Raw genomic sequence first — 24,011 nt, forward strand, 5'->3', positions numbered from 1 at the left:
CCAGCCCACCCCCCCCCATTTATCTCTACAACCACATCCCCCCCCCAACCCCAAGGCTCCCAGCCTCATTCCGGATGAAGGGCTTTTGCCCGAAATGTTGATTTTCCTGCTCCTCGGATGCTGCATGACCTGCTGTGTTTTTCCAGCACTACTCTCGACTCTAATCTCCAGCATCTGCAGTCCTCACTTTCGCCTGGTTGACAACAGGATTGAGTCTAACCAGGATCTCTGACAGATCACGATGGACCGAATGGCCTCTGTTGACGATAATTCTGCAGCAACGGTTAGATATGGAGTGAAGTGCGTTTTATGCTGTCTCACCAGTGTATACACTGCAGATCACGTTTCACTGCAAGCTGTCTCACAGAGAAAGAGAACCCTGTCTCGTTCTGGAGACACACAGATTGGCATCAATTTCAGCCCCTCTTGATTTTCCTGGCGCAGGCCGTTGGGGCTGAAGCCAGGGGCTGTCTGTTGAGAGGCACCCCTCTGTCCCAGATGTGACTGGGAGACTCACACACTGGCCACCTGCCCTGGGCATGTCGGAAGGGTTGGCAGTCAGGCTGATTGGCCCCTTTAGAGAGAGTCTCCCTTGGTCAACAAGTCCTGGGGTGGGACCTGAAGCATCAAGTTCAGAGGGAGGGATGCTACCTACTGCACCACAGGACCTCCGTGAGGTCTCATCACCTGAACTCAACTCTCTGATGAGAGATTTGGCAAGTCTTGTTAGTTGTTTGCTCCACTTGTTGTTCAAGAGGGCTCCTAGCCACTTCGGAACTCCCGAGCGACTTTTCTTTGCTGATTTCCATTCCAGTCAGTGGCTGTTGCCTGCAGTTAGCACCTGTCCCACGGAATAATGTAGTCATCTGCCTCTTATTGGATAGATCCACCCAGTTCATTCACACAGAACCTCCCCAGGGTTCAAGTGGTAACAGGTGCACTTGGAATGGGAGGGACTGGAACATCACAGCAACATTGGAAATTTCAGAGACACACCGTTGCAGAACCAGCATCAGTTCTCAGTCTGTGTGAGATATTCCTTGGAAGGATTCTGCTGTTGTCCAGTAAAAGCTCTGGAAATATGTTTAGACACGTTAAAGCAGGTTTTACCAAAGAAGAATTGCTTTGTCTCTTTATGTTACGAGACTATCTTTTCGACTCCTTAGACTACGATAGACCTAGGATGAAACCTTCTTGCATGAAGCGTCTCACGACCACGCCATCTCAGTTTGATACTGTGCAAAGTATCACCTTTCCTTTTGCTATAACTTACAGCTCAGGTAACAGCATTGTTACTTTAATGTGCCAGCTAGTGTTGTGCGTTGTGTGAAACTCAGTTCTGATGTTTAGATTATGAAGCGCCTTCCGTTAAGCAGACCAAACCAGGTAAAATATATTTTTAGCTTTATTCCAACCTGGTATTTTTAAATTTTTAACTTTTCTTCAAATTTCAATTGTCTTTAATTGATTACCCATTTGGTTTAATATAGACAGATATTTAAGTTCCATTCGCAAACAGTCCTTTGAAGTGCACGATTTCCCCATTTCTTGCAAAACTGCTAAAAGACAGCCCTTTGGCCCATCCTCCAGAATACTAATCTTTCCCTCTTCACACTATCAGATTTACCAGATCCTTAAACTGCCCTCTTCTCTTTGGCTTTATTTGTGAATCAGGACTTTGTAATATCGGGTTCCTAAGCAGTGTCTGAACCTGTGTCCTCTTCCCCTGCTGTCTCAGTACATCGTAAAGTATTGTCCTGAGCTGAATCGCTCAATCCTATCAAGTATTTCTTTTTGTCCTGAATGAACCCATTATGCTGGTAAGCCACAGCTTATCTGCTATTTCCTCATAGATCTTGCCTTTAATCGCATCAATTTCAAGTTCGCTGTGCTGCTTCTGAAGCTTAAACATGGTGACATGTTCAAAAGCATCTCTCCCCCATGTCAAGGAAACCTAATCCTGCATAGATCACTGGTGACGGCACACTTGGAAGATTGCATATGTTAGCCTGGAAAGGTCAGCGGTCTGGATGCTGGGAGTTCAAATCCTGACAGGGTCTAGTTCAGAAGCTAGGCTGGAACAAAGTGGTCACTTCACAGGCTGACAACAGATGAGAGAGAGCATGAAAGCTGTTGAGTTGCTGTGAACCAAAGGCTTGCCTCTGGAATATAAGTGCCTGAAAGGGCACTCAAGGCAAGTTCAGACACAACTTGCAAAAAGGCAGAGAGAACGAATGCAGTGCTGTCGGGAAAGAACAAGAGAGAAATTGAACATGAAGCTCTCTTGGGACGCTATTTGGGCTGAACAGTCTCCTGTATGACTGTCTGAATATTAACTATCACACTAACACACCTGGATTGGACAACTCTTGACTGGAAACTTGTGATTGCCTTTCAAGATTGCAGGTGCTTCAAAGTGGTACCCCTTGGTGACATTCTTGAACTCTTTCTCATAATTATAAGTGTGAATCGATTGTCTCTGTCTGTCTGTCTGTCTCTCTCTCTCTCTCTTTCTCTCTCTCTGCAGAGATAACATTTTTCAAATTGATCTTCAGTAGCAGGGATCTCCATGGCAGATAGGCAATGAACACAGCTGTGGTGTTGTGAAAATGTCAGCTCCTCACCTCCAAATTCCTTTCTCCCTCACCTTCTGTACAGAGCTGCTACTGATTCCACTCAGAAGACATCTTCTGGATATCCTGTTATGGCCTGCTCCATGTTCCTATGGGATGTCACAGTTGCAGTCAAAAAGACGAAAAGACAAAGGAGCAGAATTAGGCCATTCAGCCCATCAAGTCTGCTTGACCATTTGATCGTGGCTGTTATGTTTCTCAATCCCATTCTCCCTCCTTCTCCCCGTAACCCTTGATCCCTTGATGTGCTTCCTGATCAAGAAAGGATTGAATCTGGCCCTCCTGCATGGTAGATGAGAATTCTACCACCGACCTATGAATGCAATCATTGCCAAAGCTGATCAGGTGACTTGGCAAAACTGAAAGTGACCAATCAGCCACCTTACAATGTGTCTTCATCATCCTGGCCAATGGAAGCAATGGTTCCAGGAGAGTGCAAGAGTTAGAAAGAAGCCTGGATTACAAGAACATATATGACAGATGAGTGAGTTAAAAGAGGCTATGATACATTCTCCTTCTATCAGGTTCAGCCTTTCCGAGCTCAAAGGCTTGGTTGATTGAAATGAGTGTTTCACTCATCTAGCTGCAGAGGTTATAGAATCTACCCACACCTCCCAAACAATTGAATCTTCAAACAACTCAATTTGATGTTTGCAGCATCACTCCTTTGTTGGTATTCCTTCCATTAAAGTTTATTTTCCAGAAGGCTGTTTTATGAACTACCTTGTTTTTCTCTAACAAGCTGGACTCATTAAGGAATGGTTTAATGCACATATCACTCAAGCTGGGTGTTTGATGTAATTTTTTTTTGTTTACAGCCCCATACCCTTTCATTGTCATTGATCAGTCCCAGCCAAATCACATTGTGCTTCCAAGAATTAATGCCTACTTCCTTTCTTCCAGTTTAGTCTCATTCATCAGTAATTAAAACTACAGACAACTAGTTTATTCAGAGCTTTGTAGTGACAGGTGTAGATACTTTCAAGGTGCTATTACTCTACATGGGCCAGAGTTAAAAATCGCACAACACCAGGTTATAGTCGAACAGGCTTATTTAGAAGCACTAGGTTTCAGAGCGCTGCTCCTTTATCATCTACATAGGCCAGACAGACCTTGTTACATTGCCTATAAGTGTACTGGGCTTTCTGGGATTAGGTGCCCCATTGATATTCCCACAGTGAGTTATTATTTAGGGCTTTGCTACTTTCTTTACTTCCTGCTGGGAATTTTCTCGCCACTAAATCTGACCACTGACATTGTCTCGGTTTGTTTTGTACAAGAAATTAAGATGTTCATTTTTAAAAGGGCTTTTCATAACCTCCAAGTATCTCAAAACCATTCGACAGGCATTTAGATAGTTTTGTGATATTCTTTCTGGTTTAAGGTAGGCTCCCACAAATTGTCATGTACAAGACCATAAGATGTAGGAGCTGGAGTAGGCCATTCAGCCCATTGAGTCTGTTCTAGCAATCAACAAGATCACAGCATCACGACCAGATAATCTCTTTTGGGGAATTACTCAACAGCAAATACTGAGAGAACTTCCCTTCTCTTGAGAATGGTAATGTGGGAGCTTTGTCATTCACTTAACCACATACTTTATACTCGGTGTCTTGTACAAGACTAGATTATAAATCAATGTGCAACTCAGCTGTGGCAGTTTTGATTAGATTAGATCCCCTACAGTGTGGAAACAGGCCCTTCGGCCCAACAAGTCAACACCGACCCTCCGAAGATTAACCCACCCAGACCCACTTCCCTCTGACTAATGCACCTAACACTACGGGCAATTTAACATGGCCAATTCATCTAACCTGCACATCTATGGACTGTGGGAGGAAACCGGAGAACACCCAGAGGGAAAACGTGCAAACTCCACACAGACAGTCGCCCGAGGCTGGAATTGAACCTGGGACCCTGGTGCTGTGAGGCAGCAGTGCTAACCACTGAGCCACTGTGCGACAAATAATGTGAAGATTGTGAGTTCAAATCCTAGCATTGCCATTTGAGATTTTTGTTTTGAAAAGAGGAGCAATTTTAAAGAACCAAAAAATCAGCAATAGACCTGTTAAGATTGTTGTAAAAACATACCAGTTTACTAATATCCTCCAGTGAAATAAATCTGTACATCTTTACCCAATACAGCTTTACTTGTGAATATCGATCCAGACCAAAGAGGCTAATGTTAACTTTCCTTTAAGGTGGCCTCTGAACTACATCGGTGAAAATGAAAGTGGGCCATAAATGTTGGCATCCTAAGGATGAGTGACTTGGATCACTGGCGATCACTTGGATCACTGATGATACAGTTTGGGAGAAAAGAACAGAGTGAGAAAGAAAATCTGGTTGTAAAATAATTTCCCAACTCTGGTTTTGCAGAAATATTTAGGCAGTGGTGGATTTGTTGGGCAAGGTGACAGGCTAATTCTACATTGACCAACTTACCTGTGCATATGGAATGTGAGAAAACCATAAATCTCTCAGGCTTTCTCATTTTGTCTCAGTCAACAGCGAAACCCTGGATTTGCAGTTAGCCTCTTTCAGTTTCCATCCCTCTATAACTGTCAAAGAATAATAGACAATATTATAAAGGGTTTTGATTCCTCCCATCAGCAGCCATCTCCAGTTTTGTACATATTAATAAAATGTTTCATCATTGTCTACTGGGGAATATAGGTCCCTGTGTTTGCAAAGATTGAATAAGGAAGCTTGTTGGGGTTAATAGTTTGATGTAATCAGCATCTGCACATTTGCAGTTCACAAACATTGTAGATATTATCCCTAGGTACTTGACCCCAGACCTCCTGGCTGAGAAGTTGGGAAACTACCACTTTGCCACAAGAACTCTCAAACAGCCATTGTACACTTGGCTTGTCATCTAACGGGCCACCAGTAAGGTTGGGAATTTGTTCTGGTAACTTTTTGTCCTGGTCTTGATGGTGCCACTTGTCAGAGTTAAAATCGATGGCTAACTATCATGTTCAAAAATGAAACAAAATCTCCATTTTGTTTTTCACTTTGTTATCCAATTCCCTTCAGTTGCTTGGTGACAGAGGCTCTTTGGCAGGAGGATTGCCCACAACTTTCTTCATCCTGAGCCATGGTGTATGTTTCAGGACCAACAGCATATAGCGCTCCTCAGTTTCCCCTGATGTTTTTCGTGTTTTTACTCTCATCTGTCCCTCGACGCCACGTGAGCATCTGTTGACACTTCGAGAGAAACACCTGGCTTCACCCAATCACACGTTCCCCTGAGTGAGAGACAGGCCCTTGTGGCAAGAAATGGGAGGGATCAAAGACTTCTGGGGGAAGCTTTCGTGTTAGCCTCGCCCTGCAAGCATCCAAGGTAGCAACACCAAGTACCTGGAAGGCACACAACTCAACTCTGCAGTAAATAACGTGTCTCGATTGCCAATATTCACTGTGCATCATTGACAGCCTAGGTATCTGAAAATGTTTATCAAAGGCCCCTTCTCGAAGGAGGAAATCTTTTGTATGATGCTGTTACGGATGTCTTTGTCAGATCCCCTTAAGTTATGGAGGTTTAAACCAGGGACCTCTTGCTTGAAGGGTGTCACAACGCCTTCTTATTCTAAGACAACGGAAACTATCACCTTCCCCTTCACCATTGAAAACGTCTCAGGTAACTTCAGCACTCTTTTTTCCATTCCCTCCTCTTCCAAGAGTGTTTGATGGGATGTAGGTCCTCTGTTTCCCTTCTATTCCCCTTACTCTCACATCCTGGGAATTTTGATCCAGAGGATACAGTGGCAGGCTAGCTGACTGCAGTGAGCATCACTCACTGCTGAGCTACCTCACGTGAACACTTTCCAGCTGGCTTAACCAAAGATAATAAGAGACTGGAGTCCCACCTGAATTGTTTCTGTGGGCCAGACCTGAGACCCTCTAATCTGGGTATGTGTCAACTTTGACTGAATAATTACTGGAGAGTCTTTCTCTGTTCCTGCCATATTCAGAAATTCAGTTGCACAATTGAAAAAATTATCCCATTGTATTAATTGGATTGACACAAATTGAGCATTGATCACTTTAAAATTTGGGGCTTTTGTAAAGTTGTTTAGAATCTACCTGTTTTTAGTATTTTGATTATAACTCTTTGCCTTTCTCTGCATGATAATTGACATATTATCAGACTTCCCAATTTTTAAGATCCTTTCATGATTATTCCTCTCTTGAGAGATGAGGCCTTTTTGTAAACCTTAACTTGCATAGATCTGGTGTGAGACCATGTTTTGTCTTTCATGACTTGGTGTGTTGTATTTCTTTTAAATCATTGCCCTTAGAATTACTTATAACATCCCTTGGCTACATAAATAATGGTGGGCCCGTACCTCCTATGAGATTTTTCATTAACTGCAGTTAAATACGTAAGGTCGTCTACTCTGCTTGGACGCACACATGACCTCTTACCTCCACCTGCCCGGCCCATAAACCAACGTGTTTTTTCAAACTCTCCCTATCTCTCTGTGGAAGCATATTTCAGATTTTGAGGCCCTCATTACCCTCATTAATTTTCTCTCTGCAGCTCTGTTTTTGGCAGTGTTCAGAAGGTTGAACGTCATTGCTAGGGGATTGCCAACACTATATATGTATATTCCGGTACTGAATTTGGGAATTGTGTCATGCAAAAGAAATACGATTGTGTGGCCTCTTTGATCTGAGTCACCATATTCCTAAAATGCTGTTAAATGGAGTAATCAAATGGACAATATTGTCCATGACAAACAGAAATGTTAGAAACATTAAAACTGCTTGTTCTTTTTGTACTGAACACAAACTTAATGAGCTCCAAAAAGAATTATTCAGGAGATTTCCTCTTAGTCATTTGGTGATGGAAAACTGTCCACAATTTTGGGACAGGCGTGCAGAGGTTAACAAGGCCCTAGAATGGACAAAGATGTAGTTCCTCTGAAATGGACAGGGGTGGAGGCTGAATCAAGGATCTGCCACACTGAATTGCACCAGCCATCTTCAGACCATACCTCTTAAGACATCCACCTCAAGCTGAGCACATTGCTTGTCTCAACTTCAGGCAGCGTCCAAAGTGCCTGGTCACTGGTGGGTGCCCATCTGTATGAATACCTTTTTCTGTGTGCCATCCATCCATCTCTCTGATAACTATATCCTATGCACATGCAAGCTCAGATAAATAGGACTTCTTTTTTGTCCGTGCTCAGCAAATCTGTTGGATCTTTTGCCACATAGGGCTGCCAAGGTCAGGTTGTTAAGACCAGAGGCCGATGGACTTTCAATCAGTGAAGGGATCAAAGATTGTGGGGAAAAGGCAGGGAAGTAGAGTTGAAGATGATCCGATCAGCCACAATCTCATTGAATGGTGGAGCATTCTCGATGGGCTGAATGGCCTACTTCTGTTCCTAGGTCTCGTGGTCTTAATACTCATGGAGCCTGTGGATCTGACATTGTTAAATTTGAAACAACAATAGAAAATAACAGCAGAGCAAATCTTCCTCTTGTTGTTTTTGTCATCATTAGCATACTTTCATTTCAGGACCAGGCAGCTATTGTGCCACCATCTTGGTGGTGGTGAATCAAAGGGATAACATCCTTCTCTCTGAGACAAAAAGGTTATAGCCTCAAGTCTCAGTCCAGAGATGTGAGCACATTACTGTTGACCAACAGTACTGGAGGTGCTGCCTTTCAGAGATGAGATGTTTCACTATGTGTCCCCTTTTAGGAGGGTTGAAAGATTCCTTGACTATTATTTGAAGAGGAGCAGGGGAGAGTACCGTCCAGTGTCCTCGGCCAATATTTACCCCATTATTCACAAGTAGCACCTTTTTCATCCCTAAAATAGATTATCTAATCATTATCTCATTTGCTGTGTGCAAATTGGTTACTGTGTATCGTAAGTGCAATAGTCACTGTACTTCACAGCACCTCATTTGCTGTAAAGTGTTTTGGGACATCCTAACTTGGCAGCAGGGGTGTTCTGATAATAATAATCCCAACACCAACGTTCCAGGGGCATGGATGAGTGCTACATCGCTGATTGTGGTTTCTTGTGTCACACCTTCCTGCAATCAAAAGCGACTGCACAGAACAAATATGTTTCTCTATAAAAGTAAATAGTTTCTCATCTTCTTTGTGAAAGTTTCTCTCGAAACATATAAAAGCTCCAAAAAAGAACACATTAACCAACTAAAAGGTTAAAACCAGTCAAGGTAACTCATGTCTTTTAAAGACTTGCAGAAGACACAGATGTACTGACAGTTTTCTCATTGCCATGAGGATTCCTTGTTTTTCCACTCTCAGTTGTTTTTCTTTTATTCTCTGTGTTCCTGCGGTTAACATGTAGAAATGTGTGTACTCCATTAATTAAGATTTGTTGGATATGAGCACCTGGTATCTGCAGGAGCTCTCCCTTAGGATGGGAATGGGTTGAGGAACATTGGTTGCAGTGGGATGTAAGCTGAGGCTGTGCTTTCTGTTTTAGACTAATTGTTCCACACGTCGGGGGGAGAAACACACACAGGTGTGCCTCGTGGAGAGCAACAGTAATTACCCTAGAGATAAATGGATGCACAGAATTTCTTCTAAACAATATGTTTGACTGTAAAACCGGGAGCTAAGATGAAGTTATACTGGAAACTTTGAGATGTTCCCTTGGTGCACCGTGTTGTTATGCAGTGGGTGTTTTCTCCCACTGTTGCCTCTTTGGAACAGGGGACACGGAAGGAGGCGATTTGGCCCGTGCTACACAGGTGGATTGATTTGCTCATTTGGCTGGATGGTTGCTTTGCAATTCATGGTGATGGACACAGGCTTAATTCTCATACCAGCTGCCATGACCGTGAAGAACTCTTCATCTCCACTTCCCCCCTTGTCTGAGGCGTGGTGACCCTCAGGTTGAACCACCACCACCAGTCCTCCCTCTCTCATGAGAGAGGAGCCCTATGGCCTGGTAGGGCTGTGGTGACTTTACCTTCCACCTGTGTCCATTCTTTGAAAGAGCTGTCCACCTACTTTGCTTCCATTTCCCTGTACTGCTGGCAACTTTCACCCTTTTGGAAGTTAAGGCTGCATCTGCTTCCATTACCTAGTCTGGCAGTGCATTCCAGATCAAACAATTCACTCTTTAAGATTCTTTCATTTCAGTTTGTGTCTCCTTATTGAAATTTGACACACCTGTTGAGACTCCCCTTATACTTCTCCCCTGGATGGAGAACAATCCTAATTTCTCCACAGAATTGGAAGTCCCTCATTGCTGGCATCATTCTGGTCTCCTCTTCAAGCTCATGGCATTTTTTCTCATTACTACCTGATGATTCAGGAGATCTCCTTTGTTGTTCTCATCTGGAAACTTACTGCGTCTTATTTCTAAGTCTCATACAGTGCCACTGGTTTATTTCTTGACATCTTCTTTTCATACTTTTGTAGCTATCTCCGGTGCTACATTTTGAGTTTGCATCAGGTGGTGTCCCTCAGCTGCTTCTTACCGCTGACACTTTCACATGGGCAAGTTGGCTTTGCTGATGCAGTACATTGTGAACTGTCAGTCAGGAACTGGAGAGCTCTCATTACCATTGGAGAACTGTACTAGCTGGAGTTGACCTCTTATAAGAGGGAAGATAGGAAAATTCCCAATGGACCGGTGTTATTCTTGATAGTCAGCATTTCAGGGACTGAGACTGGATTTCCTGGTAACCTATGTTTGACACACTGAGCTTTGAGAAGAAATGAAGAGTAGGTTTAGGAGTAATATTTCTTGGTGTTAGCTAATTGCTATTCCGTAAGTGCTTCATGATGTGGAGGTTCAGGTGTTGGACTGGGGTGGACAAGGTCAGACACCACACAACACCAGGTTGTACTCCAACAGGTAAATTCCCTTCATTTGCTATTCAGCTGTTGACACTTGACTCACACTGTCTGAGATTTTGATCGCCTGCTGAGACTTGTAATTTAGCCTGTTGTATGATCTTTTGATCTCTTTGTCTGTAAATTCTGTGCCTGTGTGCTTCTCTTCACCTGATGAATGGGCAGCGCTCCAAAAGCTTGTGATTTTAAATAAACCTGTTGGACTATAACCTGGTGTCATGTGACTTTTGACCATTTTGAAGAGAGAGAGAGCACTCAATACAACAGCTAATATTTCAAATGTGGCCTCACCCTTTGATCTATGCAACATTAGAATATGTTGAATACAGAGTCACATTGATTCTAACCTGTAGAGTTACCATTAATTGCCAGCAATATCTTGAGTCTTGTTCTTTGTTTTAAAAACCTCACATACAGAACGTGCCTTTTATATACCAATGTCGCTTAATATCCAACGGCTAGCCCTCGACCTCTACTTTAGGGAGTGAGTTAGGGGTCTGCGTGGGCAGACAAGCTTCAGTAAACCTATACTATTAACTTCCAGGAATTTGGAAAATTAATACTGAAGGACGATTGTCTCGTCAAGACAGGGAGTGTCTCTTCACATTTTTAGACTACCATACCATCAGTGGAATCTTTAAAATGGATCTGCCCTGTATGAAAGAACTCACGAAGAAACTCTCACGCTTAAAAACCACAACCACGACGACAGTCAGCACCAAACCTTCATTCCAATTCACTTACACCACAGGTAATATCTTTACATTATTCTCCTAATGAATCTGATGGACATCCCTGATGGGTTTTGAATGGAATTTCACTCTGCAACATGGACAGACTTGGACAGTGGTATTCTGTAGAGAGTTGGCTGGTAATTTCTTTTTATTTAGATTGACTTTGCTTGCTGGATTTGTTTCAATGAACTCACCTGTTTTTGGCATCTGGTCACACTTTAGGAAGGTGAAGAGCAGCTGGAGTGTCATAGTTTCCAAGAATATTGAGCCCAGTTTCCAATGTAGCCTGTGCAGAATTGGCTGAGCGAGTGTCCTAATGTGTTTTAATGAGGGAAATCTGCTGTCCTTGCCTGGTCTGGCCTCCACGTGACTCTAGACCCATAGCAATGGAGTTGACCATTAACTGTCCTCTGGGCAATTAGGGAAGGAAAGCAGATGCTGGCCTGGTCAGTGAAGCACACATTCTGTGAGGAATTAATAAAAACACAAAATGATGGAAGACGCAGATGAGTTATGTCTTAAACTGCTTGAATTTGTGGATTCCCATTCTTGTAAGTTATTTAGACATTAACCTGCTTGGGTCAAGTTCACCCCCTGGTGACTCCCTCAGGAGAAATGTGAGATGCTGTCATCAGGAAGACATTTATTGCACTCATTTTTAAGGCGTGGAACACAGGTAGACACATCTGAAATGTGTTTCCAAATCAAATTTATTGTGACAATGCCAGAAAAGTAAACAGATCAGCTCAGATTGTAACTTATATATTCCGCAGTCCAGAATTTTGTGACAAAATCTGAAACTTGCATTTATTATTATATGTTACTATTAAAATTATTCCTGAGAAAGCTGGTTTCTTGCTAAGATCATGGTTAAATTTTGGTGAGCAGAGAATATACAGCTCAGCATTAACTTTTGAAGACATTGGTCATTTAAGAAAAATTATTTCCTACTTGTTCTTTTCAGCTACCCATGGGATGTGGACGTTGCTTGCTGGGCCACCTTTAATTCCCATCCCTGATTAGTCAGAGAATCCCTATTGTGTGGAAACAGGCCCTTCGGCCCAACAAATCCACACCGAAACGCCAAAGAGTAATCCACCCAGATCCATGCCCCTACCTTATGTTTACCTTGACTAATGCATCTAACCTACACATCCCTGAACACTGTGGGCAATTTATCATGGCCAATTCACCTAACCTGCACATCTTTGATTGTGGGAGGAAACCGGAGCACCCGGAGGAAACCCACGCAGGCACTGGGAGAATGTGCAAACTCCACACAGACAGTCGCCTGAGGTTGGAATCGAACCTGGGTCTTTGGTGCTGTAAGGCTACCTACTGAGCAACCATGCCCCCTAATTACTCCTGAATTGAATGGCTTGATAGGGCCATTTTGCAGGGCAGTTCAGAGTCAACCATGAAGGTCTGGAGTCATATGAAGGTCAGGCACGTAAGGACAGCAGATTTCCTTCCCAAAAGCATTAGTGAACCAGATGGATTTTCACAATTGATAATGGTATTCTGGTTGCCATTGGTTCATTTAATTCCAGACACTGAGTGAATTTGAATTTCACAATCTCCCAGATTATCTGGATTATTAGTTCAGTAACATTACCAGTGTGCTATCACCGTCACTGTGCCCCTGCTGCCAAGCCATTGAATTTATCTTGAATCTTACTAGTTGAGCACACTACTGCAGGAGCAGGAGATGTTTTGTCACAGGGAACAGTTCAGAGGCTGTGTTCAGAGAAAAGTGAATGAATAGTGAAATTAGAGGATGTCACAAGGTTTGGGGACTTCGATATGGTTTGTCTGAGGCATGTGAAATTCTTTGTTTTCAACTCCCTTGGCTGTGTAGATATCACATTGGATCATTCTGTTCACTCCAGGAAATTAACCCAGCATAAAATCACATCTTCCTGACTTGATAAAGTAAAACCTTCTGAGACGAGTTACCTGTCTCCTGCCAAATTGTGCTCTTCTTGTTTAATGAGTGATTAGATTAGATTACATTAGATTACATTTAGATTAGATTAGATTACATTACATTACAGTGTGGATTTGTCACAGGGAACAGTTCAGAGGCTGTGTTCAGAGAAAAGTGAATGAATAGTGAAATTAGAGGATGACACAAGGTTTGGGGACTTCGATATGGTTTGTCTGAGGCATGTGAAATTCTTTGTTTTCAAATCCCTTGGCTGTGTAGATATCACATTGGATCATTCTGTTCACTCCAGGAAATCAACCCAGCATAAAATCACATCTTCCTGACTTGATAAAGTAAACCCTTCTGAGACGAGTTACCTGTCTCCTGCCAAATTGTGCTCTTCTTGTTTAATGAGTGACAGGGGAGATACTGAGTATTTATTTCTCCACCAACATGGCAAAAACAAATTACCTGATCATTGTCACTTGGTTGTTTTGCGGAATGTTGGTATACAAAAATTAACTGCAATATTTCCTGCATTACAGTAATTTGGCTTTGAGATAGGTCAAGGAGAAGATAAAGTCAAGATTTGACTTCAGGCTTGACCTCCAAAGTCACAGCATTTATTATACATTAACACCAAATTCTAAACAGTGTGCATTGCATAACTATACCAGGTTATGATTTATAGTTACATTACCAATGACTAAACTAACTTCTCTGCGTTTTTATGTCCATGTGCTGTCTCAATATTTTCAGTTTGTTTTAACTCCACCTACACTGTGCTATTTATGCCTCATGATGTGCACCTCTATGGTATTATTGCAAGATGACTCCAGGTCCTGAAGCCCTTTCTGAATCGCAGTTTTAGCACTTTGAGACATCCTGAGGTCATGAAAGCTGCTATAGAAAGATATCTTTTTTTAAAAATATCTTTTAACATTGACTTTCCTTTTTGGAAGGTTTTGCATGATGGACTGGAGAGAAACCTGAGATAATTCCAGGATATCCATGATGACTGATTCCCATGTCAGCTCAGGGACATCATTGACTAGAAGATGTTTGCAATTTTAGTCCACAATTACCTCCTGATGTGGATTCTCGACAATCCCCCTTTGCTTTTATGAGCTGGCCGTAACTTTCCTCTTGGCCATACCATTTTGTCATTGAATTTCTTAATAGTAGCTCATCTCATTTTTGTCATGGGCATGAAGGCTCAACATTTGCTTCCAGTGCTTCTAACTTTCATGTTGTTCATTGCTTCCTGTGTCCAATTAGCTCCTTTGAGCCATTGCATTGAAGACAGAGTCACGCAATGGAAAGAGCACTTCAACTGAATCGGATCCCACCCTTGACCCACATCTGATCTGGCAAGGCAGCCCTCTGTAACTTGCGCTGATGCACAATGAGACTGTTTCTCTGGCTGAGGCGATAATCTGAACCCAGGATTGGTTCCTGGTGTCTGGACAGCACGGAAGGTGACATGTGCTCTCACGTTAGGGCCAACTAAGAGAGATGTTTAAAATGATGAAGGGTTTTTTTGATTGGGCGAGATGGAAAGCGAATTTCTTTGCTTGTATGGAAGTCAAAGACTTGGGGCCGTAATGAATTTGAGAAGAAATTCAGGAGAAACGTTCTAATGCAAAGAGAGTTGAGAATGTGGTATTGATTATGACAGGAAACACGGTAATGAAAGCATTATTGAGGATGATAAAGGAGATAGGATGACAATAATACGCTAATAGTGTGGAACAAGACCCTGTGGAGATCAGTTGACTGAAATAGCCTATTTAAATGCCATGTGATTTGATTTGCTGTGTCTCAATGTAAAGATCTGGATAATATCACCACTTTTCACCAACAAAAGCAACGTGAGTTTTCTCAGCTTGATTATATCAGTTCTCAAAAAAGGTTTCTTCCATTCTTTTTCTATCTTCTTCAGTGCACAAATACCTCACAAAGAGACGGTAGCACCGAATTGTGCACAGTATTACAAATGTGGCCTCACCAATGATCTATGCAAGGTTAGAATGAACCGGGGAGAGCTCATGTATGCTTTTCCTTTGAACATTGTGACCTCAATCTCGTATAAAAGCTCCATGCGTGGAACGTTATGATATACCTTATGAAGATGCGGTAAAAAAGATCTCGTGGTTGGAAATTGACCTTAAATTCAGGGAGCAGATGCAATGTGTGCAGTATGTGTGTGTGTGTGTGGGTGGATGTGAGAAAGATATGTCTTAATAAAAAATTGTGCTGTTGATTTCCAGGAGTTTGGAAAATAGATACTGGAACATCTTTATCTTATCGAGAGTTAGATTGTATCAACACATTTTTAGACTACCATGAAATCACGGGAATCTTTAAAATGGACCTTCCATGCATGAAGGAACTTACAGCAAGGCTGGCTCAATTAAAAACCACAACCACTCGACCCACAGTGAGCACCAAACCTCTTGAGGGGTTGACTGAGATCCCAGGTAACACTTTTGTAACTTTTCCGATTGTTCTGTAGCCTGTGACCATCCTGGTAATTTCGAAAACTGAAGCCAACTTCTCCAAGAGGTGCAGGTGACCTGATCCACTGTTTTGACTTTGCTGAAATCAGGAGGTGGGCTATTGAGTCCAACAAAACCTAGCTATGATAGCTGCAGAAGAACAATATTATTGATGGGTAATGAGTCCATAAATAGGCCTGGCTGCTTTCTAAGTCCTTGTTGAATGTAGTTTATGACAGTTGTACTATTAAACTGGACAATATCGTTGTCAACGAGATGACCTGGAGGGTGCAGTGTGGGAGAAACTTACTGAGATCCTTGTAGAGAGAGGAGGAGAATTTCTTCAAGGTAGATGTCCTTCAAAGAGGCTTCACAGTAAAGTTAAAATCGACTAGGTGGAAGTGAGGACTGCAGATGCTGGCGATAAAAGTCGAGAGTGTGGTGCTGGAAAAGCACAGCAGGTCAGGCAGCATCCGAGGAGCAGGAAAATTGATGTTCCAGGGAAAAGCCTCATTCCTGATGAAGGGCTTTTGCCCAAAACTTTGATTCTCCTGCTCCTCGGATGCTGCCTGACCTGCTGTGCTTTTCCAGCACCACACTCTTGACTCTGATCTTAAGTATCTGCAGTCCTCACTTCTGCCTAATATCATTGTAAACTCAGTTCACAGGTTTGTCTGCAATACTGACCAAGGATGAGAGACTCATCATTGAACAGCGGCTGTTTCTTCTGCTTCATTGTTTGATTCCTTCTTGGAGTTAACTTGCTTGTGTAAGACACCGTAAGTTTCTGTATATTTGTGGTCAGAACTTCTTGAATCTTAAGTATTTTTATTTTAATTGAGTTAAAAGGGCTAACTTTTTGTGGACAAGTTTATTTGTACTCTGTTGAGAAGGGAAGATTGAGGAGTAATCTGAATAAAGTGTTTCAAATGAAAGAATTATTAGTTCGGGTCGATAGAGAGAATTTATTATATTGAACACAGGGCAAATAATGTTTGAATCAGAGCTAGAGGGGTGGAATCATAATGCAATTCATCACGCAATGTGTTATGGAAATCTGGAACTCTCTGTTTGAGGTCAAATGAAAATACCATACAGAGAATGATGGATTTCTGTTAGATATTAATGGGTACATGATCATGGCAGGTAGAGTTCATGTGAACAAAAAGGATCAAGGGGCAGAATGGACGACTGCATGTGTAACAGCAAAATTAACATGAATCTCTCTTTTCTAACTGTTTCTCAAGAATTTCAAGCACTGATGAAATTCAGCCAGTGCTATGTAAATTGAATCAAATACTCTATCCGTACATAATTCTGTGTCTAAAACTGTGGTACATTTTTGGAGGGAGCCGACTACATTGTTCAAAAGAGTGTCAGACACAAAACATTTAACAAAACGTAGCTCTTTTCAATGATAATTCTTGACCTGATCAAATTCTCTGGCATTCAGTTTTTCATGTGAGGTCATGATCCTGATTGAGGAAACAACTGTTCAGCCAATTTGGAAACTCAAAACTGTGTCTGTGATATATAATAAATGCAGACAAGGGTTTCTGTGCAGTACTGTAAAACTTATTTTTGGGATGTGAACATTCCTGGCACTGCCAACCGATTGGTCCTGGAGGGGAAGGTGGTGAAAAGACTTCTTGAACCACTGCAGTCCTTTAGGGGTGGGGGTGGGGGGTTAGGTAGAGCCACAATTCCCTTCAGGAGGGAATTTGACCCAGCAACATAAAAGTAACCATGATCCTGTTCGAAGTCAGGACGGTGAGTGACATGGAGAAGTTGCGGGTGGTGGTGTCCCCATGTTCCTGCTGCTCTTCTGTTCCAAGATTGGTGGAAGTTACAGGTTGGAAGGTACTGTTGGCGAGATGTTGCAGTGCATCTTCTACATGGTACTGTCACTGTAAGTAGTGGATATGGTGCTTTGCCCTGGATGGTGTCCAGCTTCTTGAGTGTTGTTGGAGTGTTGTGTTGCTGGAAAAGCACAGCAGGTGAGGCAGCATCCAAGGAGCAGGAGAATTGACGTTTTGGGCATAAGCCCTTCTTCAGCTCCACCTATCCAGGCAAGTGGGGAATATTCCATCACACTCCTGACTTGTGCCTTGTAGAATTTGTGGAGTCAGGAGGTGAGTAACTCAATGCAGGATTCCCAGCCTCTTACCTGCTCTTGTAGCCACGGTATCTATAGGGTAAGTCCAGTTCAATTTCTAGTAAATGATTAATCCTCCAGATGTTGAAGGATTCAGTGACATTAATGACATCGAACATCAAGAGGTTTGATTCTCTTTTGTCAGAATCCATGAATTGTGCTAATTGGCTTCCAAAGGTCAAATTGTGCGAACTGAAATTCAGTCTCATACTGATGTACAGTGAGTACTTCAGTGACCAACTTAGAAGAAATGGGAAAGGTGGGGTTAATCATACAAGCTTTGTTGTCATCTGGTTTTCAAAAGAGGTGTTGATGGTGAGACTCCTTAAATAAATAAATTAGACTTTCTGTTTTAGACAGAGAATGATTCTATGTACATCGGTAGTTTGAATTCCTCGCTGAACTTATCTTCAAAAATGAAATGCAGATATGTGCAATGGTTCCCAATGAGAAGCATGCTTGCATGGGGCATTGATTAATTGGCTGGTCACACACTGCACCTAATTCTCTGATGTCCACTTTCTGGGGGCAGATGTGACTTCTCTAGAAGTGCAGGATCACCGAATTAACCAATACCTTAGGACATAGGCCATCATTTGCAAATAATAATCAGCAAATTCCTGCCTTCGGGCTCAGATTTCAAGAAGAAATACAGTATTAATAGATTCCCACTGGAAGGTATGGCTCAAATTGCCATGGGGTAAAAACAATGACTGCAGATGCTGCAAACCAGATTCTGGATTGGTGGTGCTGGAAGAGCACAGCAGTTCAGGCAGCATCCAAGGAGCAGCGAAATCGACGTTTCGGGCAAAAGCCCTTCATCAGGAATAGGGCTTTTGCCTGAAACGTTGATTTCTCTGCTCCTTGGATGCTGCCTGAACTGCTGTGCTCTTCCAGCACCACTAATCCAGAATCAAATAGCCATGGACCTAATCTCCAATCACTGCTAGAGGTTTGATACATTGGAAACAGGAAATGATGCTTTGTAAAATGTGAAAAAATTAGTCTCCCAGTGTCCAATATGCCTTTCGGTTCGGTGATGTTTTCCCTCTGCCTTCCTGCAGGATCGCATTCCACTTGCAGAGTCATGGAAAGCAGCACATTCTATCGGCTCTCTCCAGTAATTGTAATTCCAAATGTTGTCTGCCCCGGTGACCTAAAGTAACTTTGAAGGGCATTCAGTGGGAGTTCTCAATAAGAAACCAGTAGAACACTCAGAGAGCCAGTGTAAGCAGGTTCCAAGCATCCAGATAGGTTGTCTCCCTGGCTGTTCTACTGAACCTCCTCCAGCATCCCAAGATCACAAGAATTCCCTTTGACTTTCAGGTAAAGATTTTGTGTGAGATTGGGAAAAACACCAAGGAATTTCATGGCCCTGTACCCATTAATATTGAAGCATTTTGATCCACCTCATTTGCCTTAGTGGCAGCATTGATTCCCATAGAGCTGTTGTTTCCAATTAATGGGCAATAATACAATAAATAAATTTTATCATTGGCAATAACATTTTCAATATTCTTCATGGAACTGTTAAGAGTGCAGCAGGAGGCTATTCAGCTTATCATCCCTGCACATTCCGAGCTTTCCAGTTAAAACCTTAAGAAACATAAACAGGAGGAGGTCATTTGTTCCCTTCAGCTTGATCCACCATTCAATAGGATCGTGGCTGATCTGACATTCCTCATGTCCTCTTTCCTGCCCTTTCCCTGTAACCCTTAATTCCCCAACTGCAAGAATTTATTGATCTCAGCCTTAAATATCCACACAGCCTTAAATATCCACAAGGACTCTGTACCCACAGCTCTCTGTGGCCAGGAGTTCCGAAGATTTGCAATCCTTCGAGAGAAGAAATTCCTCCCCATCTCAACCTTAAGTTGATGCTCCTTTATTCTGAGACCGGGTCCTCTGATCCTAGATTCTCCCATGAGGGGAAGCGCCTTAAGAATATCTCAATGAGATGCCTCTCACGTTTCAATCGCCAGTGGGTAGAGTCCCAACCTGTTCAACCTTTGCTTTTAAGACAATCCCACCATCCCAGGCATCATCCTAGTGAACCTTTCCAATGAAACAATATTACTCCTTAAATAAGGGGACCAAAACAGCTCACAGTACCCCAGACGTGGTCTCCCAGCAACTTGTGCAGTTACAGTAAGACTTCCCTTTTCTTATACTTCAAGTCCCTTGAAATAAGGGCCAACAATCCATTAGCCTTCCTTATTACCCGCTGCCTCTGCGTGCTAGCATTCTGAGATTTCTTCTTGAAATATTGTCAATCTCATTTGACCCGCTGTCCACCTAGAAACTGGGACGGAACAAAATGTCTTGCTGTGACATTAGGTAACCATAACACAACCAGTTGAGAAAATATACTCACTATCTCAAATAGAATCTGCACTGCAGACAAGGCCATTTGGCCCACTGGTTTGCTTGAATAAAGAGGATGAGCACACAGGTCATGGTTCAGTAAACTTGTACTATTGACTTCTAGGAATTTGGAGAATAGAAACTAAAGGGAAATTGACTGGCCGGGACAGAGTTTGTCTTTCCAAACTTTTAGAACATCATTCCATCACTGGAAGATTTAAGATGGACTTTCCATGTATAAAGGACCTGGCACCAAAGATGTATGGAACTCAAACTACCTCACCAACAAGCACTGCAGATCTATCTGGTTTGAGTAAGAGCCCAGGTAATGTTTTTCTTCCTCTCCTGTTTCGTGCCTGGTTTGGAGCCCTCCGTACTTCTGAGTGTTCCTGGTTATGAATTCAGTCAGAGATGATTCGAGGCATTATCCTAATGACTTGGGATTAAGGGAAAGTATCAGGAACTGTGCTTGCAGAAATTGGAAATTTCCTGTGTTTGGGATGTGATTTTGAAATCAGAACTGATTTTATTTTGGAAATTCAGCGGTGATTTTAGGAATGCAGGGCCTTTACCTGTACGCTGAATGACAACTAGTTCACATTGTTCCTTAGCTGTGGATTGACCTTTGCAGTGTGTGTTGGATGAAATGTGTTCAGAGGAGTCACTTCACGTTGATGACACTAGTCCCATCTTTACGTTGTAGAATGCTGCGTCATGATGGTGATAATTAAAATGGGTGAGAGAATTGATTGTGGAGCAACATGGGGCTCGGTTACAGGGTTTAAAACAATGAGTTTTTCTGCACCTTGTTGTGAGTATTCAACATAACCGGCATGTAACGACTAACGCTGGTTACGGGGAGAAAGCGGGAGAATGGGGTTGAGAAAGTTATCAGCCATGATTGAATGGCGGAGCAGAATCGATGGGATGAATGGCCTAATTTCTGCTCCTATGTCTGATGGTCTTCATTCGATCAATTATATTTTGGAAGTAAAAGCATAAACAAAGTGGTCGCTTAGGATCTGACATTAGAACAGAGAATTCTGAAGTAGCTCAGCAAGTCTGGCAGCATCTGTGGAGAGAGAAACAGAGATGATGTTGCCAATCCAGTATCACTGTCCTTCAGAATCAGACTTGTAAAGAAAAGTCACATCGGACTTTAACTATATTTTGGGGAGCCTTGTTTGTAAATAGGTATCTTTCCTAACTGTAGAGCAGTGTTGACCGCATTTCAATGTAATTTGATGCATAGAGGGCTTTGGAAGACTTCTGGGGATGTGATGAAGCCATTGAGAGCAACAAAATTGATACATAGCTTCATTCAGGTATTTCGACTTTTCTTGCTTTGAGTTTCCTGAAGTCAGGTCGAAAACCAGATAAGCTTGTCCGAATCCATCCCCATCTACCCTTTCACTGACAACTCCAGCAACTTGTAATTATAAAGCACCTTGAAATATTAAGTCAAGCCATTGAGTATCACAGGGATATTATCAAATATTTGGTGCTGAAGCTTAGAAAGTCTACACTGCAGAAAGAGGCCATTAAGCCCATCAAAAACAGAGGGCATAGATTTAGGGTGAGAGGGGAAAGATTTAATAGGCACCTGAGGAACAACGTTTTCACGCAGTGAGTGGTGCACGTATGGAATGAGCTGACAGAGGAAGTAGTGGAAGCCAGTACAACATGTAAAGGGCATCTGGATGGGTATATGAATAGGAAGGCTTTAGAGGGAGATGAGCCAAATGAGACTAGATTCATTTAGGATATCTGGTTGGCATGGACTGCAGGGTCTGTAACCATGCTGTACATCTCTATGACACTAACTCCACAACAACCATCTGAAGACCATCCCACCCAGACCCCCAGCCTATCTCTGTAATCCTACATTTCCCGAGGCCAATCCACTTAACCTGCACATCTTTGGACTGGTGGGAGGAAACCCACACAGACACAGGGAGATTATGCAAACTCCACACGGACAGTTGCCTGAGGGAGGGATCAAACCCAGGTCCCTTGGCACTGTGAGGCAGCAGTGCTAACCACTGAGCCATGTCACCCATTAGCAAATAATGAAGCACATTTGGAAATATTAAAACGAGTCATGGAGACTGGCTATTGAGGATCGTACAAAAAGAGGAGGAGAGAGATGTTAAAAGTCACACTGGTTTAGAGGAGCGATTGTAAACCTTAGGAGTTAGGCAGCTGAAGACACAATAATCAGTGGTCAAGGCTGGAATCAGTGAAGTGTTGATATCACAGAGGAGAGGATTTGAAAACATGGATGAATGGGAATTATGGATCAGATCCCAGCACAGGTTAGTGAGCACAGTGGGTGATGGGCCAATGGATTTTGGCATGAATTAGCTTTGTAGGGAAGGTCATTAAAAATGATCGGAATACAGAGGTCATGGCACAGAATATTTGCAGGGTTCCCGTTACAGGAAGTTGGAGGTGTGCACTAACTCCCTCTAGTTCCTCCACATCACTGGTCACATACAGTATATTTCCATGGTTCACTCCGTTAACTTAACAAACAACTGAATGCTTTCTCTATATTCAGTTCAGAACTAAAAAAAACCTGACCGACTGGGTTTCTTTAGTAAACGATAAAATCATTATTTTATTATAAATATAAGACATTTCCAGCAAAGATGCAAAGTTGATGAACACAGTTTTAAAAATATAAATATTTACCTTCTAAATAGCTCAACACAGACGTGCACACACCCATACACAAAACAGTAGCAGGGAAAATAAAGAAACTTTCTCTGCAGAGGTCACGTTTTGAAATAGTCACTTTGTCAAAATGATTGTCAATCATTTTGAGAGACCAGAATTGAAGCTCACTTCCCCCTCACTTCCCTCCAAGGCCCAAAAGGAAACTTCCATATCTGCCACAAATTCACCTGCACCTCCACACACATCATCTATTCCATCCGCTGCACCCGATGTGGCCTCCTCTATATTGGGGAGACAGGCCGCCTACTTGCGGAGCGTTTCAGAGAACACCTCTGGGACACCCGGACCAACCAACCCAACCACCCCATGTGACCTCTTTCCACCTATCGCATTTCCAACGCCCCTCCCCCAAGTCCCTCCTCCCTACCTTTTATCTTAGCCTGCTGGACACACTTTCCTCATTTCTGAAGAAGGGCTTATGCCCGAAACGTCGATTCTCCTGTTCCCTGGATGCTGTCTGACCTGCTGCGCTGTTCCAGCAACACATTTTCAGTCCTGTACTCAATACTCTGACCAATAAAGGAAAGCATACCAAATGCCTTCTTCACTGTCCTATCTACCTGCGACTCTACTTTCAAGGAGCTATAAGCCTGCACTCCAAGGTCTCTGTTCAGCAACACTCCCTAGGACCTTCCCATGAGGTGTATAAGTCCTGCTAAGATTTGCTTTCCCAAAATACAGCACCTCGCATTTAACTAAATTAAACTCCATCTGCCACTTCTCAGCCCATTGGCCCATCTGATCAAGATCCTGTTGTAATCTGAGGTAACCTTTGTCGCTGTCCACTATACCTCTAATTTTGGTGTCATCTGCAAACTTACTAACTATACCTCTTATGCTCACATCCAAATCATTTATATAAATGATGAAAAGTAAAGGACCCAGCACCGATGTGGCACTCCACTGATCACAGGCCTCCAGTCTGAAAAACAACCCTCCACCACCACCCTCTGTCTTCTACCTTTGAGCCAGTTCTGTATTCAAATGGCTAGTTCTCCCTGTATTCCATTAGATATAACTTTGCTAATCAGTCTCCCATGGGGAACCTTGTCAAACGCCTTACTGAAGTCCATATAGATCACGTCTGCTGCTCTGCCCTCATCA

General features: G+C 42.6%; 1 protein-coding gene across 1 annotated transcript in view; it reads left to right on the forward strand.

Annotated features, from left to right (window-relative positions):
• Positions 1–24,011, forward strand: part of robo2 (roundabout, axon guidance receptor, homolog 2 (Drosophila)) — a 977,511-nt gene that overhangs the window by 108,760 nt on the left and 844,740 nt on the right. Inside the window, exon 2 of the mRNA XM_043700204.1 lies at positions 20,293–20,493. Within this exon, the coding sequence (XP_043556139.1) occupies positions 20,293–20,493 (201 nt within the window). The remainder of the gene's footprint in view (positions 1–20,292; positions 20,494–24,011) is intronic.

Source organism: Chiloscyllium plagiosum, chromosome 12 (genome assembly GCF_004010195.1).
Source record: "Chiloscyllium plagiosum isolate BGI_BamShark_2017 chromosome 12, ASM401019v2, whole genome shotgun sequence".
Lineage (NCBI taxonomy): Eukaryota > Metazoa > Chordata > Chondrichthyes > Orectolobiformes > Hemiscylliidae > Chiloscyllium > Chiloscyllium plagiosum.